The sequence below is a fragment of the Alosa alosa genome, chromosome 14, assembly GCF_017589495.1.
Source record: "Alosa alosa isolate M-15738 ecotype Scorff River chromosome 14, AALO_Geno_1.1, whole genome shotgun sequence".
Lineage (NCBI taxonomy): Eukaryota > Metazoa > Chordata > Actinopteri > Clupeiformes > Clupeidae > Alosa > Alosa alosa.
The window spans coordinates 32,149,983-32,176,882 of record NC_063202.1 but is presented as its reverse complement, the minus strand read 5'-3'; the positions used below and the strand labels follow the sequence as shown (position 1 = coordinate 32,176,882).

The 26,900-nt window shown below is 39.5% G+C and overlaps 1 protein-coding gene across 1 annotated transcript in view; it reads left to right on the top strand.

Annotated features, from left to right (window-relative positions):
• gnao1b (guanine nucleotide binding protein (G protein), alpha activating activity polypeptide O, b) overlaps positions 1 to 26,900 on the top strand; it is an 80,554-nt gene that overhangs the window by 33,636 nt on the left and 20,018 nt on the right. The window contains exons 6-7 of the mRNA XM_048262885.1: positions 17,487 to 17,616; positions 17,766 to 17,919. Coding sequence (XP_048118842.1) covers positions 17,487 to 17,616; positions 17,766 to 17,919 — 284 coding nt within the window. The remainder of the gene's footprint in view (positions 1 to 17,486; positions 17,617 to 17,765; positions 17,920 to 26,900) is intronic.

The following is a 26,900-nucleotide window of genomic DNA, read 5'->3' as shown; positions in this document are numbered from 1 at the left end:
TGAAACCGTCACATCCATAACGCCAGTTTTTCCTACATAATGCATTACGAAAATGACGCATAGTTTCAAAAACACACTTTTTGTATTCATTCAAGTCTCCTTCATGCTACATATATCATAGTTTCGGCAGTTTCCTTCAAAATTCACAGAGTTTGTAGAAAACCTGTAATCTCTCACAAAAGTGTGTCCATTTCATGTCACATCCATAACTCTGATAAAATGCCTTGTATTCTTAGGATGAAATTGATTATATGAAATTTGAGGATTTCTCAGTTTTCAGAGGACAGCGGTTACATTAAAATTTATGCAAATTATTTCACTGATACTAATTTTGCCCCCACTTTAAGGCATTTTGTTTACCAATATGAGTCCAATTGTCACCCATAACGCTGGAACTGCCCCTATATTTAATTGAGAATTGTTCGGACAACATATCAACTGTTGAAGGAGAGAAATTTGACTATTTCATGGAAAATATAAGCACATTTTGAATTTGATGCCAGCAAAACGTCTCAAAAAAGTTGGGACGAGGGAAAATTATAAAGACAACAAAAGGAGGAACATTTCATAGCTAATTACGTGAACTGGAACCATGAATGGGGATCAAAAAGAGCATCCCAGAAAGGCTGAGTCTCTCAGAAGTAAAGATTTGGAGGTATTCATCACTCTTTGTAAACCTGTGTGGGCAAATGATGAAACAATATATGGGTAATATTTATTTTCATGGAACTAAGGATTTGATGATTGTATCATCCCAGTAAACAAAATAAAGTCCTGGCGACGTCCCCTAAAGGTCCCCTGACGAACGTCACCTCCTCAACATTGTGTAGGGTTCCCTTTACGTCCCGCGGACCTCTGTTCGGGAGGTCTAAAAGACGTCCACGAGACTTTGAGAGGACGTCCTGTAATGGTCACCGCGACGATGGTAAAAAAAAAAACCATGAAGCGCGATTTGGTATGGTATTACATCCTGTAAGTCTCAGCGTTGCTAGGAGAGAGGTAGACGGATCATGAACACGCATTAGTGACTTGATCTATGACTACACAATCAACTTCACTCACCTCATATTTTCACGCATGTGAATCCTCCGAATGCATTACACTAGTGATGAGTAGACATGGACATTTATACCGGGCTAGGATGTGCTGCTTTCACATCTACGGTGTCATTTTCTTAACAAACTAATACGACGTTTTAATGGGCATATCCCGTAGCATATTGTTCAAAACATCATCAGAGTAGGCCTAGGCTAGCCTAAGATAAATTGTTCAAACTATATTGTTTCAAAATATTAAAAGCTAATAATAGCCAAAAATACTAAAAATACGCAATGCATGCTGGGAAGCAAAACTCAACATGAAATAAAGTACATTAAACATAACTAGAATGCATTGACGTTATATCCACTCGTTTTCTTGGACCTGTGATCAAACAAAGACAGCCTATAAATGTAAGCCTCCTGGAACATTGCAGATAAAGAAAAATGTCTTTGTAGCCAACTTTAAGATGAAATAAATAGATTCCAGATGTTTCTATTCTATATCATTGTTTTATTAATAAACAGTAAGGCTCTGGTGAGGCAGAGAGCTTCTGCTCCTCGTCAGAAGTCTCATCGGATATGTGCACTCTTTGCTGTTTCCACAAGGAGCTGCTGTAACATCGGGGACAGCTATCGTGACAACTTAAACGCCGAAAGTCGTCAAATAAATTACAATGACATTTAAACAAGTCATGAAGAAGCAGTATCCTTAATTCTTCTGCAATGTAGAGCTAGATCGTTTTGCTTTGCAAATTAAGTAGTCACTTCTGTTGCTAGACAACCCTAAACAAATGCTACGTGGTCTGTTTTTAACATTTCTCTAGTTTTATTGCATCGTATTCAGCTACAAAAGTTGGCTTAGTCCCAATTCGGCCGTGTGTGTGTTTCTAAAAATAAAACAGATAATAAGTACGTGACTACGTTAAATAAACCACTGCCTATTTAGAGCATGTTACATGCATCACGTAATGACAGTTATCTGAAGAAATGCGCATTGTAGGCTATGCTAGAAGCTAAGAACAGCGACTTTGCTAACGTTACACCAAGAATCACATCAGCTAACATGATATGCAGACATGCTGAATTATGTAGCACATACATTTTGAGTTTAACGTTAACAACCCTTTTCCCAGTTTATGAAGTTGTGCGTCTATGAGCAAAGTAGACATATGGTTCTACTTTGCTCATAGACGCACAACTTCATAAACTGTAGCCTATGATATGTTGCCTTAGACTACGGTAGGCTAATGCAGCTACTGCTAGAGACTACATAGATACTTTAGTCATCCCCAGACGTGTAACATGAAGTCGTGCCTGGATGTGATGTCTCCGTCCTGCAGGCAGTAGCCAGAGCGCTCTCAACTCCGCTGCCATGTGTGAATAAACAAATGTCCCCCCCATGTCCCCGGTATAACGTTATTGTCGGGTCCTTAGGAGGTATTTGAAATGACCAAATGCAAATGTCATCCGAGGGACCTGACGGTGACGTCCCCAGAAAGTCCTGCACCGGACGTCACGCAATAACCAACGGACTTCAATAAGGTCACCGGAACGTCCGCTAGAGAACATCACGTTCGGGACCAATCGGGGACGTCGTGAATGTCGGCATAATGTGCTACTGATAATTATTGTCTATGACCAGAGTTGAATGATCCATTCACAGATGCTAGTGTAAACTCTACCATGCAAAGAAGAAATTTTATTTATACATGAGCCTGATAATCTGAGCCTGCCTCGAGTGTAGCGCTGTAGCTGCCTGGCTACTTTAGCTGTTGAAACTAGCAACTCAAGCTAGGTAAAAGCGATTGTTTTCGTGTTTTTACGTACCGACAGTGCTCGGTGCATGAAGACACTAGTTGGCTCAGTGGGAACTTGTTCCTAATGTCTACAGAGCCGTTACTGAGCTATCATGCTAGTTGCCTTGACAAACAACAAAGGCTTGCCGGCCTACTGTTGTTGGATATTCAAGAACATCTGACCCCATGCTACAACAATTGGACTGTTCAAGAACACCATGTTGTTATTTAGCCTAAGTAATTCAATGCCAGGACAATGCTCCGTCCAGCATCCTACTGTCTATGTATGTCATGTGTGTTTTATGTAGCCTATAAAGATTGCCTAGTAACGGGTACACTGGCGTCTTTCGTCGCTCCATTGCTGGCATGCGGTTTGACGCTTTGAGGAGCATTTTGTGCATGAAAAATGTGCTATTTAAATAAAATACCTACTTACTGACTTACTTAGAGGACACTTGTGAGTAAGCCCGGAATGAATGGAAGCCTATGAAGCTTCTGACTAACTGACTAACTAAGCTAAACTGATTAATCAGCAGTGGCGGTTCTAGGATTTTTCTGAGACAGGGGCCATAAAGGGGCCACATCATACACTGAGGGGCCAAGAACAGGTCAACATCCATACACAGAAAATCTCTTGTTCAGTAAGGCAGAGGCACGTTGTCTACGTGATATGCAGGACTATACGCGGTATACCCAAAGTCCTTTTAGGCAAGTCCCTCCACTCGACGGCCATATTGCAACGCTTTTTGGTCACTCATCGGGCATCCTATTCGGCAGAAATATGCGTGTGCAAGGCTTCACGACACCAATCTTGCTCCAGTGGCAAGTTCACAACACATGATTGGCACGATATCTTCACAACACACCATATGATTGGCTCAATGTATTCACATCACACCACATGATTGGCTCAATGTATTCACATATTGACGTTTTGCCGAGGAAGGGGTGGGATATGTGTAGACAACGCCATTGGCGTTACAAACTAGCCCCATGCATTTCTATGGAGGATTTTTTGAGTGCTGTGTCTCCTCATTAGAAAGTCTCTGGTATACCCACTTAAAAAGCATCACCATCTCAGTATACCCACTTAAAACAGACAAGGATAGGTATTAATATTTGGGGTTCATCACAGTATACCCACTACAGCTAACTAGACTACAACACAGCAGTAAGGTGCATACATTTCACCAGTCTTACCTTGTTCAAATACTTGAATGCTAAATGCTAAAAAACAAAAAAGCCAATACAATTCTTAACAATTTTCCCATTTATTTATAATGTGCATTGAAAACACAATATAAAACTAAAATATAATAGACACTTCAGTGGAAATACATTGCTATTTTAAACAGAAATCATACATCATCATACACACATTTTTCGTTCAATTAAACAAGTTTTACTTTAACTGTTTCCCCTTTTGTTGATAAGAGAAACCACTTTCACTGCCAGTTTGCGTACATTAAAACAAACACACACACACACACACACACAGCATGTGAGCAACAACTACATCATATTTACACAATTTTTTCAACAACTATTTTCACAATGGTCTTATTTGGAATGGTCTTTGAAGCCACCGTCTGATCTGAAGACTGACGATAGGTCATTTGAAAGCGAAAATTACGGAAGGGGTAGCAAAACACTAAAGATGGAATATTCCTACCATTTGAAGTCTTTGTATCAGAAGTCATTGAGTGGCCTCTTCCTATTTCCGTGCTGCATCTTGCGGAATACCAGTTTAGGAGAGGTTGCACAGAACTATCTGCTCTAGAATGGGAAATGTCTGGAGAGAAGAAAATGAAACAAGTTTGAGTAACTTAATTGTTATTAACTTGCATAACCCACTGTCAACCTGGCGTCTCTAAAATGAATGACAAAATATGCTCACTGTAGTGGCAATAGGAAATAGCATCATACCATTAGGAGCAGCTATGCTCGGTGACTGGTGGTTCTGAAGATTGTGGGTTGAAGTCACCAGCTCCTGCGCTATCCCAGTCTGTAGGTTAAACACAAATACGTGTCACAAAATCCATGCTTGTATTCAGCATGTCTTCTGGCAACTGTAAAACCAGTTATTGTTTTTTTTTTTAAATCATATAAAGCTTGAGCGAATAGAGTAGAAAATTTAACCAATTTATCTCAATGAAACTCTCCTTGTCCTAACACTTTGAGACGGAATTCATGCGAAGCCCATGAATCAAATGAACTCAGAATAGTGGTTAATAACTTTGCAATGATAGCTCACATTAACTACAAAAACGTAGCGTTAGCTATTAGGCATGTATTCTAATGTTCATGTTAGCAGCTGCCAAACTTTTTCCTCAAGGAAAAAAAAATTGAACGTCATTTACATTTGGTAAGGCGCACTAGCGCATGTAATATTATTCATTTCGGACCCCAAACAAACAGGATGTCCATTTCTCTGCATTTCATATAACACCATTTCAAACACTTCATACATTACCTTTCCATACATGAAATCTATCAGCATGCTAACAAACAATCAAACCTCAACTCAAGTAATAACGTTAATTTAATGTTAACAGTTCACTGACAAAGTCAGTTAACAGTTCACTGCAAGCTTGCTGCTGCTTCGTAATTTAATTGACAAACTTAACATATTGTGACAGCAACAAATAAACGTCCCTTTCACATAATGATGATAACCAACATAGAGATTTGTGACTCACCAAGAAACTTCTGTGGAGGATGAAACGCTGCCATCGGTTCTTCACGTTAGAATTCTAGCTGATACCAGAGCCCGTCTACGGAGAGCCTGGCCACTCCGTATTAAAGGAGAATTCCGGTGTGATATTGACCTAAAGTGTATTGAAACATGATACCGAGTGTGAACGTATGTCTCATAGCCCATCTCGGCTTGTCCCCTGCACTCCAAAATCTGGCGCTAGTTAGCCGATGCTACCAACAGCTTTTTCAATAGTGGTGCTTCGGCATGGGGCTAGCCATGCAAATAAATCACTGTTTTACACCCATTTACGAGGCTCAATGTATCTCCACACTTCATTGGTAGACTTCTGAGGGCCCTGACATTTAAAACGAGACATTGAGAACTTTGAAAAAGCACTGGTAGTTTACTTACAAGACGATTTATACAGGCAGTATCTTCACGAAGTTTAGCGTTTGCAGCCATCTTAAATTTAGTCACGATAAGTCGAGCAATGAGTAAGAATGAACAGGTATGATAAGGGATCAGATTTCAAAAATAATTCAGTGAAAATGCATGGATTCCAGTTTCTTCCAGTAGCAGCAACTGGAATCCATGCATTTCCACTGAATTATTTTTGGAATGTTTCAATACACTTTAGGTCAATATCACACCAGAATTCTCCTTTAAGTCCCATTGTACCGAATTTTGGTTGCAGTTCCACCAGATTTCCACTGGGGGCGATCGCCATGAGTGCAGAATGAATGGGAGTCAATGGAGCTAGACGGCTAAATTTATCTCTTTTACCTGATTGTCGTTGACAAATCTCAGATTTGATTGTAGTTTGTATAACGTCAACATGGATTATAGGTCAAAAGTTGAATGAACGAGTACTTACTCCACCAAGTGTATTTTCTTTGCCTCCCCTTTCGAATACAATATTCAAATTACTTGAAAAAAAATATATATCCCGAGAAAAGTGGATTTTGAGGGGTACAGCTCCATAGACCTCCATGCATTCTGCACTTTCGGGACGAAGCGCCCTCATGTGGAACCACAGAAGGAACTGCAACCAGTTCAAAAACCGGAAGTTTTCTGAGAGTGGCAGTTCTCCCCTTATTAGACATTCTCTGCTGATACTTTCGTTAGCCAAATGTATCGGTTCTGAACGTTAGCTGATACTTCCGTGAGCCAAATGTATCGTTTCTTCACATTAGCAGAGACATTTCTGGTTAGCCAAATGTATTGTTTCTTTTACAGTTCACTGTTTGCTTCAGCTTTCAAGCTTCATAGGTGCATTACTGCCACCAGTTGTTTGGGAATGGAATTGCATCTCTGATCGTCGTTCTCAACAAGTTTGACACTTATTGATGATTGACGGTACAGGGGCCAGTCAGGGGCCAATGAGATTTCAGATGGGGCCCGGGGCCCTGTGGCCCCGCCCCTAGAACCGCCCCTGCTAATCAGCATTCATTAGCAGAAAACTAGCGTGTTAAGAGCAAAACCGGCCCACCCTGTAAAATACCAAAAGGACATGGGTATTTGTTTGTTTCAGTTTTGATGGAAAACCCATACTGTAGTTGTGAAAACTATGATAAAATGTGAGTTATTTTGGCGATAAGCAAGTGAAAAAAGTAGCCTTCTACCCTCGTAGACTCATTCATTTTGCACCCACCCCTAGTGGAACTATGGGTGAACTGAAACTAGTTTTGATACAATGGGAGTTAGAGGAAGTGATCAGGTTCTCTGTTAACAGGCTCTAATACATGCAAGCCCTTCATGAATATGCAATACTACACTTGTATCACATCAGTTGTTACATTAAAATGCAGATATATTCATTTATTATACGGCTCTTCACAATGCTAGTAGAATGCTCCATTGACTTGAATGGGATTTCCCAACGTTCTACGGTAAAATAAATTCATGTAATTGCCGCTGCAAACATATAATTACCGCTGTCAATGGCAACGGGTTTTGTGCTGCTGATCATATCACTCCGCAAGTATTCCGGTCACTTCTTGCATTGGAACTTCATTCAAAAGTGAAAGCAGACGGTTGATCAGCTGTGCTCTAAAGAATGTTTGATTCAAGTTCAGCGTGTTTTGCGAACTATTTGTTTCTCAGCAAAAGCCACAACGAAACGGTAACAAATAAGTGTAAAGAGACATATCATGGAGTTTTTTGTTTTGGCAAGTAGCCGTATAATAAGTGGGATAATGTATAGAACGCCGGTCATTATGGGAAAATAAGTCCCTTCAGGGCGAAACAAGACGAGTCCGGTTCGCCCTGTCAGGACATATTTTCCCCATAATGACCGGCGTTCTATACATTATCCCTTACATAGGCTACATGTTTACTGATTAGATGTAAGATGTCAGGATGTATACCAGGGATGGAAATTAGCACCATCTACCCACCAAATGCGGGTGAATTTGTGTACTAGCGGGTGTACTGGCCCGCAACACCTTCACGGAAAACTATGACACGCTGCTATTTAGACCTATGATGCAGACAGACGCACATCTCCACACCCATTCGTTATGGTGGAAGCAAAAAGATGCCTTCTATGAACAACTACAAGCTGAACTGGAAGTGTCATCACGACACAATCTAAAAATCTTTATGGATGACCTGAATGCAAAAGTTGGGAGCGACAAAAACAAACTACGACCGAGCAATGGGGAGTGAAGGATGTGGATCAATGAACGAGCTCCTATGACCTCTCTTCCCGCACCATGACATACACAAACTAACCTGGCGTTCCCCCAATGGAAGAGACAAGAACCAGATAGACCGCCTTATGATAAATGGCACCTGGAGACGACCACTTCTGAATGTCAGAATAAGGAGGGGAGCGGATGCCAACAGTGACCACCACCTGGTAACAGCAGTCCTGAAGCTCAAATTAAGGAGATCAGGGCAAAAAGAAATGGCCCAACAATGTCTCAACATTGGGAGACTATGTGACCCCAACATTAAAACTGCCTTCATCCTGAAGTTGAAGAATAGGTTCCATGCTCTGACCGACATGAATGAGGCCCACACACAACCAGATACTAATGAAATCAATAAAAAGTGGGAACAAATCAAGAAAACATATTCAGAAACCAGGAAAGCTTGTCTGGGAACAACAAAACATAAAAGAGACCTTAAGAAAAAGGTACTTGAAGGTACATATAAAAAAGATGATTTGTACAGGTCCACAATAAACCATCTACCCAGACTATGGTAAAATATGGAGTGCCTTAAGGCTCAGTACTAGGGCCCCTGTTATTTTCTCTTTATATGCTTCCCCTAGGCTCTGAAATTAGGAAACATGGCATTAATTTCCATTCTTATGCAGATGATGCATAACTATACCTCTCCATAAAACCTGATGAATTAACCCCGCTAGCCAAACTTGACACATAAGAGACATAAAGACATGGATGACAAACAATTTCCTGCTTTTGAACTCAGATAAAACAGAAGTCATGGTTTTAGGTCCTAAAAAGATGAGGGATATCCTATCCTCATCACAGGCTACATATAGTGATCTTCCACTGACCTCATCCACAAGTGTTAAAAACCTAGAAGTTATAATTGACCAGGACCTATCACTAAATAATCACATAAAACAGATCACCAAAACTTCATTTTACCATTTAAGGAACATTTCAAAGATAAGGAAGTCCTTATCCTTACCAGACACAGATAAATTAATTCATGCTTTTGTCACCTCATGGATATACTATTGCAATTATCTATATGCTGGCTGCAATAATACCTGTCTAAAGAGCTTACAGCTTATACAAAATGCAGCTGCTCACACACTCACTAGGACTAAAAAATATGAACATATTTACCCCATCCTGGCATCTCTACACTGGCTACCTGTTAAAAGTCGCATTGACTTCAAAATATTACCATTACCAATATATTACCAAAATATTACCAATATAAAGACATAAAAGGCCAGGCACCTGAATATATATAACCCACCTAGACCGCTACGATCACAGAATACTGGACTTCTTGTAATCCCAAGAATCTCAAAAACTACAGTAGGAGGCAGAGCTTTCTGCTACCACGCACCCCTCCTCTGGAATAATCTCCCACCCTCAATTCGATTAGCAGACACCCTCCCTATTTTTAAGTCTAGACTTAAAACATACCTCTTTAGTGCCTCCCATAGTTAGGTATGGTGCAGTGTGGAACTTCAACCACCTCAGGGTTTTTTGGAATGGACCACCCTGCTGTGTCCTCGTGTGACTGGCACCCCTGTCATGTGTGCGATGGTGGTCACTGACCATACCTGCACTGGTGTCGACTACCCTTCACCATGCTATAGTTTTGCTGCTATAGCACAGTGCTGTCATGGACTTTTCATGTGTCACACCATACAACCCCTCCTCTCTACTCTTCCCTCACTCTCTCTCAACTCTCCCTCTCTTGCCTATTCTCACTATGGTATAACACTATATAGTACCACTGATATACTTATTGATATTAACCATTTTGATTTATAGTAATACTAACCCCCTTACCTCACTTGTGAGGTATACCATTACCAGTCATCAGCCATCCTTGTATTTGGCCCTCATCTCACCTGAATTCCCATCCCTACGACTGCCCTATCATCGCCTATTGCTGTCCCCCTGCCCGGATTCTTGGCCTGCGCAGCCTAGCAACCCACTACTTGCCCTATGACGACTCCTAATCCCCCTGGACAATTCCATTTCCTAAACTGGACTATTTGAACTTTCTGACACTAAATAGGATTCATGCATTATCATACTGGATATGTAACCATCCCACCTCTTGTAACATACACTGGGGATCAATAAAGTATCTATCTATCTATCTATCTACACCTCAGGTGGCTTTAAACACCATGTTCTATTCTCTACATCTAACTAACTTATGCATTTATCATGTATACAGACCTTACTGTTCTGTAACTGACCCTAGGCAGATGGGTCAGACTAGAGGTCTGCACTCCCGCGGTAGACCCGGATCCCGACGCAAAAGAGTGCGGCGCGGGTCAACTTTAGAAAGCTCTTTGCGGGAGCGGGCGGGGTGAGAGAGGTGCGTTCGCAGGTGCGGGACAAACCGATGATTCACTGCACTCCCGCAAATGAAATATGTGCGGAAAAATAAATATGGAAATGATTAAAGTAGTGTTCCTAACTATAGTTCAGCTGGATGTTCTGTTAGGCAGCATTAAAAAACGGGGTTTAAGCATAACTGACGGATAGCAGGCCTATAGCCTGTACTTTACGTGGGTTCAATTTGTTCCTGCTGCTCATTGTCAAAACTCGAAATCGAAAGCATGACAGGAAGAGGGCACCAGACTAGGCCTACTTCAGTTGTTAGCCTACATTCAGAACCAAGAAACTGACATCTGGAGTCTTTCTCAGGTGTGTGGGCTCCTTTCGTGAGACAGAAAGAAAAACTGAATAGGCTATCCCTCCTGCATGCAGGCATTAGCGGGACATCATGTTACAGATGCGGGCGGGAGCGGGACTAAAAATGACACATTAATGCGGGAGTGGGACCGAATATTGCGGGAGCGGGCGGAAAAATCAGTCCTGCGCAGACCTCTAGGTCAGGCCCTTGAGTCATGGATCTGATCGAGGTTTCTTCCTATATGTATCTCCAATTCTAGGGAGTTTTTCCTCGCCCCTGTTACCATGGGCCTTCTTTTCTTTTCTCTGACTGTCTAACATTCTGTAAAGCACCATGACACATATGTAATGTTTTGGCGCACTATTAGTGAAATTAAATTGAAATTGAAAATTGAAATACACAAATCTATTTATTTCAACAATTCGTTTTAATCAGGCTTTGCCACAAAGGTAAAAGGTGCATTCCATGCAAACATCACAGTCTCCTAGAGCTCAACCACTGTGCATAGTGGCATGACTGTGACCTTTTCTTTGGTCTTGCTTAAATGCACAGTTTATGTGTTAACCACACGACTCCCAGCAATACGCTCAACAGGCAGAAATTATGCTGGGTATGACATGTCTGTTCCCTGCAAGCTCCAATAATGTAACCCGATTTAAAACAGTCGATAGACTCAAGTTTAGATTCGGATTTCCCATTCACACCAACACAATATTGTTTAATTTTAGAGGCAAATATATAAATGATTGTCTTTATCACTACTTTCATTTAATAAAAATCTGCAGTTCAATAAATATGTATAAAAATAGATATTTTCCAAGGTAGTAGGCTATTTACACAGTCCAAAACAGTCTCAGTCCATATGCCACAGGAGAGAGAACGTCACTTCAATAAGCTAAGTCCAACCGTTACGCCCCCACGCCAGCAGGGGAGAGAATTCCTCTGGTAAACAGCCCGTCGCTTCCGCCAGTAGAACAGCTGATAGGGTAAACAAACAGTTAGTGTGCAGCTTGCCGGTGTTATACGGTAACTGGCTTTCATGTTAACTGGCTGGACTGCTTACTTTGCCCAAAGATTGTTAAGGCGGAGCAAGATATTTAATCAGGAGCCACTTCCGGGAACCCGGATCGCACGAGGGGGGGGGGGTCAAAATCCCCCTTTATGCAGAGCAGAGGCAGCGACTGCTCCATTGAAGTCTATGGGCATAGCACAGAATTTCACCACATATGCTAAGGTCTTGGTTCTATAGAGTTAGGAATGTGAATTTCGGGCACATTTTCATGATCCTCAAACCCTTCTGAACATTTCAGGTACATTTTTAGCATTTTTGAGCAATCCAGTCTGGAGAAAATCAACCTTATATCAGGTGTGCGCCGGTTATTTCTGCCACTGCTGTTGCCCGGTTGCAACTTACGCCAAATCAATCGTCATCGACACGCCTCTTTATGCAGACAGGATTCGATCCCCATTTCGCGCCCATAGACATGAACTATGACGAAGTATCTTGCTCCACCTTAACAATCTTTGCTTTGCCTCTGGAGTTAACGTAACCGCCCCCTTCTCTTGCCGGTGTGTTCAGCTGATGACTTAGCCTCTGATAGCTGGTCGCAGATTCGTCTGTTTAACTCAAGTTCAAATAGAAATGTTTGTGATGCTCCACTTTGTTGTTTAATAAACAGTGTCAGTTCAAGACAAGACAGGTGGTAAGTGCTAGGATCAGCAAGACTTGTTGTAAGTAGTGCTATGAGAGGAGATGTTCTCTAAAGAGCTGGGTCTTCAGGAGTTTATTTTGAAAATGGAGAGGGATGTCCCTGCCCTTGTAGGAACTGGCAGTGTGTTCCACCAACTAGGAACAACAGATGAGAAAAGTTTGGATTGGCCTGAGCGTACCGGTGGTAGAGCTAGACGTCGTTTGTCTGAGGAGCGTAACGGTCTGGAGGTAGCGTATGTCTGTATGCAGGCATTCAAGTAGGTGGGAGCAGAACCAGAGACTACTTTGTAGGCAAGCGTTAGAGGCTTGAATTTGATGCGGGTAGCCAGTGTAGCTGGATGAGCAGCGGGGTAACATGTGCCCTTTTGGGTTGGTTGTAGACCAGGCTCGCCGCCGCGTTCTGGATCATCTGAAGGGGTTTCACTGTGCAGGCTGAGTAAGGAATAGTGCAATACTGAGTAAGGAAATTCAAGCCAGGCGCAGTTTTGCTGCTATTCATTTGCTAGCACTCCGCGAGCTCTCCACATACGTCATAGTTTGTTTCCGACAGTGTGTGGCACAGACAAACGCGACGTTCGTCACGACGTTCGTTCGTAAATTGTTGTTAACTGACGAAAATTAGGGAGATTTCCGGGCGTTTACGGGAACGAAAATCCCACTTTTCATACAGTGTGCAAAATGTGATTCTTTCTGAGATTCATATATGTTTTCAAACCGGAACTGTGCACACGTTATGCAGTCAGCTTAAGACGGCTGCAGGCGGCTACATGAAGTCGAATCCCCCTATTGTTTTGAAATCGAAAGTGGGATGAACGCACTCTATTGCATTAGAATGTATCGCTGCTTGCAACGTAAAAGATAGTCTGAGCAAGTAGAAAAGTTTGTGAACCGATTCGTAACAATTAAATCAGGGATACGACCGGTTCATGGCAGTTTTATTCCGATACGGGGCTTCACATACCGATGTAGCCATATCTTACACGTTAAAAACGGATAACGATATGTATAGGTTCATTTAATTTTTACACCCCTAGTAGCCATACTGATAGTCCATTCCCACTGGAGCTTGTTTGGTATATCCAAGCATAACCAAACTGAGATTAGCCACACTGTTGTCAGTTAGAGTAACAACTGCCATACTAGGACTCCGGCACTAGGCAGGTATTTAGTAATATGCTGTACTACACTGTGATGTGCCTGTGAAACCACCGTTTGTGTGTGTGTGTGAAACCACCTTTAAATTTCCTTTGTCAGCTGGGGCTGCAAGAATCCGCCTTATTCACCTGGCGGCCAGAACGAGGCTAAAGCAGGGCTCGAAATTAACTTTTTTTCTCAGTGTCCCGCAGCTGTCCCGAATTCTACTTGCCACTGTCCCGGACTTAACCACTAGTGTCCCAAATTCAAGTTCTTGTTTTTTCCCCATTCTACATAATAAACAGTAACTTGCATCACTTAATTAACTCGTTAGTTCTGAAGACTTAATTTATTAAACACCATTTTATTAACATTATCTGCTTATTTTACACTCATTTTCAGAGATTGCGCTTTTGGCTCTTTTTTGAGGTTGCACTAGACGTTCTCATTGTCCGTCAAAACGACGGACAGGGTTGTAAAACATTCCGTCAATAATTTATTTTCACGTGTCTTTAATTTCAGTGTCAGTTTAGTGTGATGTCATGGTCACAGATCTCATTGAAAACAATAAGTAGCATGGGAAATTACCACGAAGCTGTCGTTCGTGGTACTGTCGTTCGTGGTGTTTTTTTTTTTCAAGAATAGCCTATAGCTTAGAACTGCCAAAGCGAAATGTCAAATGCTAACTTAAATAACTGTTTTCATAGTTAACAGGCTACCTTGCAACACTATTCTTGAATTTCCCCTGGGGATCAATAAAGTATCTATCTATCTATCTATCTATCGTTTTGTCAAATCGCAGTTGCAGTAGCCTAGGCCATTTAGCTCAGCATGATATTGGTGACGTTTTGTCTGTCACCGACAGAAAACACGCAGCGTTTTAGTCAGAGAGGACTGTCATCTAATTTAGAACACCAGTTTAACCTTAGGCCTACACTATCAGTCAAAAATGTTCACAATGTCATGAAAAGAAATGCCCTTTACCTGCCTGCTAGTTAGGTAAGTTAACCTAGGAATATCGGAAAGTGACCCATTAGGCCTACCGCCCGCGCCCTATTTTTGTGTCAGCCTATGAGTCACTTAATATTCATTTAACCAATACGGTGGATTCCTAAGGAAACGCAAGCACCCATCCCGTTTGGGTATCTTATACTATATTTGTACCAAAAATGACATTGTAGCCTACAGTGATTCGAAGACCAGTAAACAGTGTTGTAAGGCTGCGTGTACAAAACCGCTTCTTTACAGATCAGCTGGCTAACGTTGCTTTTTCCAGCTGCCCATTACGGAGAAATTTGGTGATCACTGAACGTTGTTTAGGTAGCCTACATTGAATCACGTTAAGCTTTTTCCTTTTAATAGGCCTCAATAACATAATAATTGGAATGTAAACAGTTTAGGAAAAAAGTACCTATTTTGAAATTTGCTTTGCCATTTTTTCTACTGTCCCAGACATCATTCTATTGTGTCCCGGAAGCATTTTTTATGGTCCCTGGGACGTCGGGACATCGTTAATTTCAAGCCCTGGGCTAAAGGGTGTTGCCAGATGTACGATAATGATCGTATTTGTACGATAATTTTGACCTCTGTACGATGTACGATCAATAATGAAAAAAATCCCATAATGTACGATAATTTCAGTTTTCAGTCGTTCGTCCAAACATCCTACCGCTTCTCTCTCTGACCCCGAATCATTTCGCAGCTCACCGAAAAGGAAGAAGGGTTCACTGGACTGTTCTTCTTCTTCAGTGAGTTTTTTTTAGCAGTTTGCAAACTGAGTGCATTACCACCACCATCTGCTGGACGTCGGTATAATGGCAAGTGTACCCTTTAGCCTCGTCTGGTATTTCCTGAAATGTTTGTACAGCGAATTTGGGCTTGAATCGAAGCCCTGGATGTCTAGCAACTAGTGGAGGAGAGTACAAATGAGATTTGTCACCATACTTGGATCTATCGTCTATTTTAATCAGTGTTGTTGTTTGTCGCAATTAAAAATACCCTGAAGGACCGAATTACATTATTATTTTGGAATTGGCCCGCGGGCCAGGAGTTTGAGACCCCTGCTCTAGAGGCTTGAAATGTGCTCTGGAGTGAACTTTGAACATCACTGTGAGGTTCAACGGTAGTACTGATGTAATGGACGGTGGCCGAAGGTGTCGTGCGCTGCAGGAACTCGGGATGTCCCGAGTTCCTGCAGCCAACAGTCTGGGGTCATGAACATGGGGGCTCATAAACATGCCCCCAGAGTGTAGCACTGTAGCTGCCTGCCTGCAACTCCCACACCTAACTCCCATACTCACACACCATTTCACCCCACACACACACACACACACACATTACCCTCCCCCACACACCCCATTAATCCCCCCAACAATTGCACCCACCCACCAGTACATCCCATTACACTATACCCCCCTACACTATAACACACACACACCATATCCCCCCATACACACATTTTTAACAAAAATCATGAAATTAAATGAATATAATAACGTCATGTACAAAAACCAACGCTGAACATGAAAGGCAGAAGATACATGTCAAAATATAAGAATTTTAATAATACACTTTTTGTATTTTTTATTATTTAAACATCAAAATTAAATAAATGCAAGTATTAATACATGAAATTGTGACAGATTTGGGTAACCTAGACTCCGCTGAAAAAACAATATATAGCATGTGTGTATGCCACTTACAATGACCAGGATAAATGCTTCTAACTAAAGGTAGTAAAAAAATGCCCTTAACTCATTGAATGCCAAGCTGTTTTCGGGAGCTTTGTCCTAGAGGGCCAGCAATCTAGACCATTGTTGATGATTTTTGTACAGCCACAGCATATTCTGTGTTATAGCTATGAACACATACAATGGCTTGATTAAACTTTAGACTTTAAGCTCTCGGTGGGTGCAAACCGTGTATTTCTACACGCTTCTGTTCCTGAGAAATCCCAAGCTAAACAGTGGCTAGTTTTCATCAAAATCGCTGTTTTTTTCTAGAAATGGAGATATAACGTCTTTCATGAAATATGAAGTGTTGCCTGTTACTTACTTGTGTAAACTTTCGGGGAAGTGATCAAGCGAGACCTAAGCGAGACTGCCACCTAGTGATAGACCCACGAAAATGGCCTGGTTTTGACCTGACGTGCATGCGTCACTGATTCGACCCAAAGCGGCAACCGAGTTATGATAAAATGTCCAGATAAAATGTCCAAATGCGTGTGCGTTTTCATGAGTTTTCGATCGTCATATATTTCATTTCCATTCATCACAGAGTTCCCAAAATCACATATAAGGTGTGTTAGAGTGTCTAGTTTCGTAATTAAAAAAAAAAGCTAAAAACATAATATTACATTTTTGGCACTCAACGCATGGGAAGGAAAAACGTAATATTACGTTTTTGGCACTCAATGAGTTAAAACAGTCTAGGGTTCTAAGGGTTAATTTATTCTTTAAAGTTGAACTGGTTCTTGTGCAAAATAATTTCATTAGGCCTACTTATAATTCATTTTATGAGTACATGACAATAAACTACTTGAACTTGAACACACAGACAAACACACATTTCTGTCATTAATAGATAGATTCTTTGCTTTTGTTTATGTAAAGCACATAAATTACCCCTGTGCATGAAATGCGCTACATAAATAAACTTGCCTTGTATCTATAAAGTGCTGTCTAATGCAGGTTTTGAAATCCTTCTACATGAATTTACGATTTTGGTGCCTTGTTTACCAGGTTGTTTGATGTGGGGGGACAGCGTTCAGAACGTAAGAAGTGGATCCACTGCTTTGAGGATGTAACTGCTATTATCTTCTGTGTAGCCCTTAGTGGGTATGACCAAGTGCTTCATGAAGATGAGACAACGGTAAGTGAAGATTCTACATAATCAGACACATAATATGGCATGACAGAAATGGAGTAATCCTAAAATAATAACATCAGTGTGCTAACCATCACTCATCTCTCCATCTTCCATCTCTCTCTCTCCCATATTCTTTCATCTTTCTGTAATAGAACCGAATGCACGAGTCACTCACGTTGTTTGACTCCATCTGTAACAACAAGTTTTTTGTTGATACCTCTATAATCCTCTTCCTTAACAAGAAGGATCTATTTGCTGAGAAGATCCAGAAATCACCGCTCACCATCTGCTTTCCTGAGTACACAGGTAACACTCATATACTCTCAAGCACTAAATGCACACAAATACAAGGTGGCTTCAGTTGCTGGTGCTGATGTTTAGCAGATACAGTGGCAAGACAAAGTGTGTGAACCCCATGCTAAAGTTGACTAAAAAGAGGAATAAAAAATCTTAATGCCTTGGTAACACTCTATTTTAAGGTTCACATGTCGCTAATACATAATGCCTGTATAGTGACTTGTAAGGCATGTGTTAGGCAACATTAATCATTTGTTAGGCGTGTATTCACAAATTTCTTGTTCATGACAAATTAGGCCTTTATTCAATGTATGTAGGGTAAAGAATGTCTGTATTGATCAGGGGTTATAGTCTCTAGACTGTTCCCACCATGTAATTTTTATCAGAGGGAGAGTAATGCCTGACTTTAGAATATGGAACATACTGTACTGCATAGGTATTACTGATGATACTGTAATGTGCTTGCTGCTAAGAAACCAGTTTCCACTTTAGAATGGGAGCCAATCTTATGTGCTGTTTGACACAGCAACCTGGGCAGTGAAATACAGCAATGAGGTTGAGCCATATACTTGCTTATTCTACAACTGTTCTCCCACTATTCGGGATTTATTCAGACAGTATACTAGTGGGTTATACATATTTTCTTTTGGTACTTACTACTAATTAGTAAGAAGAGATCAAGGCTTACTAGGTCATTATTAAGATTATATCAAAAATAAAGGCCTAATTCGTCATGAACAAGAAATTTGTGAATACACGACTAACAAATGATTAATGTTGCCTAACACATGCCTTACAAATCCCTAATACAGGCAATTATTAGGTATGTATTAGTGGCTAACATGTGAACCTTAAAATAGAGTGTTGCCAAAGCATTAAGATCAATTTCCAAAAGATGATTTTTTATTCCTCTTTTTAGTCAACTTTAGCATGGGGTTCACATACTTTGTCTTGCCACTGTATCTGCTAAACATCAGCACCAGCAACTGAAGCCACCGTGTTACCGATTTGTATTTCCAAAGACCAGTTATTTCATGGATCCAGGATACTATGCATCCTGATAAAGTTCCCTTGGCCTTTGGAATTAAAATAGCCCCACATCATCACATACCCTTCACTTTTCGTAGAGATTGGCATGGTTTTATTTCAGTTAGCCTATTAGCTGGTTTGATTGGCATTGAGCTCAAATTTTTATTCCTCTTTTTAATCCTTACTTTAGCATGGGGTTCACATACTTCTTCTTGCCACTCTATACATAAATACAATGTGTACATGCAAGGGTATACATTTGGGAACTACCATTTTTCAGAATGGCACCTTTTTAAAGGTCCCATATAATACTTATTATTCAACAAGTCAAAATAGACCTAAGGGTTGCAGAAAACATGACCCTGTAGCTGTTTCCGCAAAATTCCTCTCAGATTACACATTATCAGCAGCTCCATTCTCGCCAGTTTCAGTCCCTTTCAGAATAGGCCGTTTCTGGAGCCTGTTGTCTTAAATGCAAATGAGCTGTGGTTTGCCAAGCCTCACTCTGGAACTGATTCCATGTTTACGTCAATGGGCAGCATGGTTGAAAGCCAGGGAATATTAATCGGTGACAAGGCGATGAAGGATTCTCCACCAGAAAGCCTCCGACTGCCAGTGATAAAATGCAATCTGTTATGCAGTAATAATAAAGAATGTGTGACAAAAGTCATTGCCGGTTCTGTTTGAATTTCCGTAGTAAAGTAGCCTAATAGTCTGCTAAATACAATAACCATAGCAGAATCAATTCAGACACCTGCATGTATTCAGTGTTTCCCACAGAATTGGATTCAATTTGTGGTGGTAGCTGACTGTGGTGGTAGGCGGGGGGGTCTATGGGGTCTTGGTAGTGTGTAGGTTTAATTGAGTGCCTGTCACTTTCAGATGTTTGTGAGGGAGGAACACAGTTAAAAGGTTATTGATATGTGTGGATGCAATTCATAATGTTTTCTATGTAGTTAGTAGGGCTGTCAATTGATTAAAAAAAAATCTAATTAATTACATACTCTGTGATTAATTAATCTAAATTAATCACATATATAATTTTTGCTGTGAAAGTATTTTAAATATTTTAATTCAAATGAATCATTGAATAATCAGCATTAGTGACATTAAAGTTCAAAAACTCTTTTATTATTATTTTAATAATGGCCATAATAATCTATGATATGACCTAATATGCTGAGGAAATAAATTCAAAGTGCCGGAAGGCGTTGTTTTCACATACAAGGTATTTCAGGCCACAGATATAACCTAGGGGACACAATGAAAATAAATTAACACTCCCCTCAATGTTAACACTATTTCTTTGCAATGTGCGACTTTAGAGTTGATGAACTCCGGTGATATGCAAATTCCTTGCTGCATACATTGCAGAGGACTTTATTTTAATCAACCCTTTATTTTTATCAACACATCAGGCCGTTTTTTAAAAGTAAATGTTCCAATCAATGATCTAGGCAGCACATTTTCTTCTCTCTCCTTCATTTTACAGTCTAATGGTTACGGACTACAACGGCTCGGGGTCAAGTCATACGGAATCGATTAATCTGCGTTATTTTTTTTAATCAGTTATTTTTTCTCAAATTAATTAATCGAAATTAATCAGTTATTTTGACAGCCCTAGTAGTTAGTTAAAATAAAGGTTTGTACTTCTTCTCCTTGGGACAAGCACTTTTGAGTCTTGGAAAACACTTCTTCATTTACATCGGGATTTTGCATAACATTTAGTGTAAGAGTCAACTAGAAAAGCATTTCCTGAAGGAAATACAGTGCATGCAAAGTTGTTGCTGGGTTGGTTGCTAGGGTAATTATAGTGGTTGTTAGGCTATAAAGTGGTTGCTAGGCTGTTGCTAGGGTAATTATAGTGGTTGCTATGCTATAAAAGTGGTTGCTAGGTGGTTGCTAGGTTGTTGCTAGGGTACTTAAGGCGGTTGCTAGGCTGTTGCTTGGGTAATTTTAGTGGTTGCTATGCTATAAAAGTGGTTGCTAGGTTGTTGCTAGGGTATTTAAGGTGGTTGCTAGGCTGTTGCTAGGATAATGAAAGTGGTTGCTATGCTAGAAAAGTGGTTGCTAGGTTGTTGCTAGGGTACTTAAGGTGGTTGCTAGGTTGTTGCTAGGGTAATTATAGTGGTTGCTATGCTAAAATAGTGTAAATAGTAAAAAAAAAGTAAAAATAGTTAAAAGTTATTAAAATTTGGAGAAATGAAGAGAGGGATAGAGAAAATGAGGGAAAGTAAATAAAAAGAAGTGAAAGAAAGTTGGGATGAGAAGTGAGCTATTCAGTTGAATGGAGTGGGACACAGAGAAGAGGTTCCATTCAAATTGCTGCAGACAGTCAGTAAGAGAGCACAGGTGCAGTTGATTGCATTCTATTTCTTAATAGCCTATAATGATGTCATAAAGCCATGTTAAGTCTATGGAGAATTTTAAAATTTAGTTTTTATTTAATATCTCAAAAAGTAAAAGTCATAGAAATATGAAAAGTCATAGAACGAAAATTTGGTTCAAGAGCTACGTGTCAAAGTTTGAACTCTACAATAAGCGGTTCGAGTCAAATTAGGGCCTGGAAGAATAATAATAAAAACTAGAAAATGTAATTTCGAGGAAATTACCAGTGCATGAAAATATAAATATACTGTATATTAACAAAAAATGCAAAACAAACTTTTATTTGGAAACAGTTGGCAGGAGTCATAGTTGATAACAACTGACAGTTGAAATGTCTAAACAGTTAAATAGTTGAGTAGTTTAAATAGTTAAATTATTTAATAGTGAATTATTGTAGTGTAGTGAGGACATTTATTTTGAAACAGTTGTGGGCAGAGGAAATAGGAACAGAATCTGTAGTCTTAATAGAGCCAGATTGTATGCTTAAAGCCTGAGACAGAGTATATAGTTTAAAAGTTGAATTTAGATAGTGTAATGGATGTTGATAGACAGAAAGTTGAATGGATGTTGATAGGCAGATTGCTTAATGGATGTTGGTGGATAGTTTAATAGGTGGATGAGTGAATGGTTTGAAGAGGATGAATGGATAGAAAGTTGGATGGAATGTGCCTTATATCCTTGTAGAATGGAGAGACACAGAGAGAGTTGGCCTAGTTAAGCAGAAAGCAGTTGATACCAGGGCTTGAAAACGAAATTATTTTTCAAACATTCCGTTCCGAACGGTTCAGGTAGGCCTATGTTTAACGTTTTCGTTCTTGCATCCGCCACCAACATATCGGTCCTGAACGGTTGAACTCAAAATATCGTTTCGTTCTTAAAGTTCGGCAGTGTTTGGCGGGCCTATCAAGTCTATTTTTGTGGACTTTACCTTAGAATAGACATACTCATTATTTCCCCTTGATTTAGCCTATACGTAGCTATGCCCAAAAATAATAAATCACAGGCGGCATCCAAAACATTCAGATGGGCTATCCATCCCATAGCCTACAGACTTACTGTAGGCCTAACCTATGCCTATAAATAATTTCTTATCAAAAGTATTTCTGGATCGTGCTAAACTCCTTACCTGGTTATAGCCTAAGTTTTATCCATATGGAGATCTTCAAAGGCTTTAGCTATAATTCCAACCCTGTTTATAAGCGGACCTGTCTGTTGCTGACAAGGCCTATCTCAAATTTCCGTTTAACTCTTCTACATAGAATAGGCTATAATTGCGCAAACATTTCAAATCCGACTTTAAAACGACAAGGCAGTGGACAGGCAAAATAGACTATTACGCATAGGCTACAAACAATTTCCAAATCAGTTTCAGTAGCCTATGCTTTCGAGCTAACCTAAGATCCGAAATGGCAGGCCGGATAGGTTACATTACAACAGCAAGACAAAATATACACATTTGGACCAAAGGTCCATTTATTCGTTTTTTTTTTCAAACTGCAGAAATCAAATTATTAGGCTGTTAAGCCTACAGTAGTTGGCTACATAGTGGCTTGTTAGCTCACATTAACAGTGTAGATGCGGGCTTGTTTTTTCGCACAACCGGAAATAGTCTCCCTGACGTAGGATATGCTTTTGTGAAATTTTATACAATTTATAGAGAACGAAAAAAAAAACGTTATTAACCGGTTTTGTGGATTTCAGAATAACGTTTCGGTTCCGGAACAGTTGAAGACCATTTTGTTTTCGTTTCCGCTTCCGCTCCTCGTAAAATTCCGTTCGTTTTCGGTTTTCGTTTTCGTTCCTTGAACCGGTTCGGAGCTCTGGTTGATACAGGTGCAATCAGTTGAACTGATTCTTTGATGGGGCCTAGATGAGCAGCTGGAAGTTGATACAGGTGCAAATCAAGTTAATTAGTCCATTGTGATGTCATCAGCCTAATGTTAAGTCTATGGGGAAATTTTGAGTAGTTTTTAATAAATAGTTTAAAAAGTATAAAAGTTACAAAGATGAAAAATACATTGCCCACATGTCCTAAGTAAGACCTACGCAACGCAGTTTGAATGAAGTTTCTACGTTAAACGGTTGAAGCTGCATTAAATGCGTTAGAAGAAGAAGAACTAGAAAAGCATTTCCTGAAGGAAATACAGTGCATGAAAATGCAAAAAATATGATGTAAAATATCATACAGAGTAAAAACAAACTATATTGGTTGCTAGGTAGATGAGGTTTAATATAGTTGGCATGACTGAACAGTTAAATAGGTGGATAGTTTATATAGGTAAATGATTTACTTGGTAGATAAGGTTTAATATAGTTGGAATGATTGAACGGTTAACCCTCTATACCCCAGTGGAATTCTACAACAATGCTTCAGATTCCTGGGAATTCTAAGAGAAAAGGGCAATTTGAGAAACATTTTAAATAACCAAGAATAACTAAAAATCTAATGAAAAGTGTCAATTGTAAGTTTCTTTCAGTTTAAAGATTAGAAATGGCTCTTTCAAATGATATATGATCCATTAAAAATTATATATTCATGTTTCCCATAGACAGCCATAGGCCTACTCACTTACAGTCTCAAAGTTTTTTTCACTAACAAAAGTTATAAATATGGTTCACATATTTCTGTATTAGAAGCTGGGAAACACGATACTATATGAGTACTGATTTCATTGAAATAGACTGGCATATCTTGCACTTATTTGGGATTTAGCTGGACAGTGAGCCTTACAGCTAAAAAAATGATGAGGATATGAACTAACATAGGCCATGAAGCATAAGCGTAATGAAATCGTGACTCATTTGATAAGCATGTCACCAACAACAGGGACTGTTAATCCTGACATGGATTTACGTTTAAGCTTTATATATGCATCATGTTATATAATTTATCTAAACTTGATCAGTTGATGATAATGAACCTGTTGCACTCGTTCACTAACCTTCAACCTATCCTGTGCTAACATTACGAGTCTCAGACTAACGTTAACGTTACATCAGTGAAGGTAGCAAATTAGCAGGCTTTTTTGTAATCACGAAGATGACGAGACATTGGCCTACTTGTATACAAATACATTTTCCTGACATCCATAAGCAGAAAACACAACGGTGGTTCCGCTTTGGTTATTAGTCAACAAAAACTCATTTAGAGAGACATACATAAGTAGTAGTTTGCAATAACTATCTGTAAGTGGGATAACGATAATGTTAGCTTTACTGTACATGCCAGAAAGGGGTAATGTTAATGTTATGTGTTAAGATATAACTGCAAATAAACCTGGCATGGGTTTATCATAAACTTTATTGTTAATTAGGCCATGACCCATCATTGAATTATGCCTATATTTTGCTGGTGCTAGCTAAACTCAAACTGACTTTCACAGTGACAGCCATACAATTTTTTTTTATGCCAGAGAGGCAGCTAAGTCAGTCATGACAAACGGGAGGATGCTAACGTTAAATTTATTACACTTTCATGTTTTTATTTTGTCATTTTCTTACATCAATATGATCGTCACTTACATCAAAACATGGTGGATGCACATCAATACCATCTCATCTAATGAGAAAAGACGCGGGCGCTTGTTAGAAGCCATAACTCCAGAGGCACCGTGAAGTCCTCAGCCCGGTCAGTCAACAGGCTAAACTCAAAAATACCGGAGAAATGTCAATAGCGACCTAGCCATTTAAGTGTGTCAAAATAAAAAGTCTGGTGTTTATTTATCCACTAACGCTGTATTATTTCATGTATGAAGGTTATACTGTAGCAGATGTCTCTTTAAAATTTAGCCCGGCGCCGGCCGTTACAGGAGAATACAGAGCGACGTCGGCGGTCGCCACGGGGTATAGAGGGTTAAATAAGTGGATAGTTTAAATGGTTAAATTATTTAGGTAGATAGTTGACGATAACTGACACTTGGAATGGCTCTAATGTTTGCTAGCAGTTATGCTAACTATGTTAACAAAGATAATAATGTTAACCAAGTTACTATGCTAACTAGCATTCTAACAATGTTAAAATGCTAAGTATGCTAACCATGTTACTTAGCTAACTTAGCTAATCATTTTGATCAGTTATGCTAACTATGCTAACTAACATGCTAACTATGTTAACATGCTAACTATGCTAACCATGTGACTTTGCTAACTTAGCTAATCATTTTAAGCAGTTTTGCTAAAAATGCTAACTAGCATGTTAGCATGCTAGCATGTTAACTATGCTAACCATGTTACTTAGCTAACTTAGCTAATCATTTTTAGCAGTTTTGCTAAAAATGCTAACTAAAGATCTTAACTATGCTAACCATTGACTTAGCTAACTTAGCTAATCATTTTAAGCAGTTTTGCTAAAAATGCTAACTAACATGTTAGCATGCTAGCATCTTGCTAACTATCTTACTCACATTGACTTAGCTAACTTAGCTAATCATTTTTTAGCAGTTTTCTTTAAAATGCTAACTAACATCTTAACATGCTAACCACGTGACTTAGCTAACTTAGCTAATCATTTTAAGCAGTTTTGCTAAAAATGCTAACTAGCATGCTAACATGCTAGCATGCTAACTATGCTAACCATGTTACTTAGCTAACTTAGCTAATCATTTTTAGCAGTTTTGCTAAAAATGTTAACTAGCATGCTAACATGCTAGCATGCTAACTATGCTAACCATGTTACTTAGCTAACTAGCTACAGTGGGTAGGAGTCATAGTTGATGACAAGTAACAGTTACAATGGCTGAACAGTTGAAAAGTTCAGTAGTTTAAAGGGTTAAATTGTTTAACAGTGAAATATTGTAGTGAGGACTTTTATTTTGAAACAGTTTTTGGCAGAGGAAGCAGTTGAATAGGGTGTGTAGTCTTAATAGGGCCAGTTTGTATGCTTAAAGCCTGAGACTGGCAGTTGATGCAGGTGGCCCGAACACCTGCCATAGGATTCTAATTGCTTAACGGCTCTATTGTGATGTCATTAGCCCATGTTAAGTCTTCTGGGGACATTTTGACTAGTTTTTAATTAATAGTTTAAAAAGTATAAAAGTTACAAAGTTGAAAAATACAAAGCCCACATGTCCTAAGTAAGACCTACGAACTACGTAACCATGTGACTTAGCTAACTTAGCTCATCATTTTTAGTAGTTATACTAACTATGCTAACTAGCATGCTAACAATATTAAAATTCAAGTCAAATTAGGGCCTGGAATAATAATAATAATAAAAATAATAAGTCGGAAGAAGCCCGTGGAATAATAATACAGTGCATTTGCATGCACTGTAATAATAAGTCGGAAGAAGTCTAAGGAATAACAATACAGTGCATTTGCATGCACTGTAATAATATGTCGGAAGAAGTCTAAGGAATAACAATACAGTGCATTTGCATGCACTGTAATAAAATTAATAGAGCCCTGCACGAGTAACCTAGTCGAGATTGACAAGCAGTTAGCATGCTAAGCTCGACATCCAAACAGTATTCTAATGTTAGCTTAGATATACGGCTTGGTTACAAAACTTAACATAGTTTAGTCTCCCCAATTTACTATGTTGTGATAAGACCTTAGTAGAGTTAACTTGAATG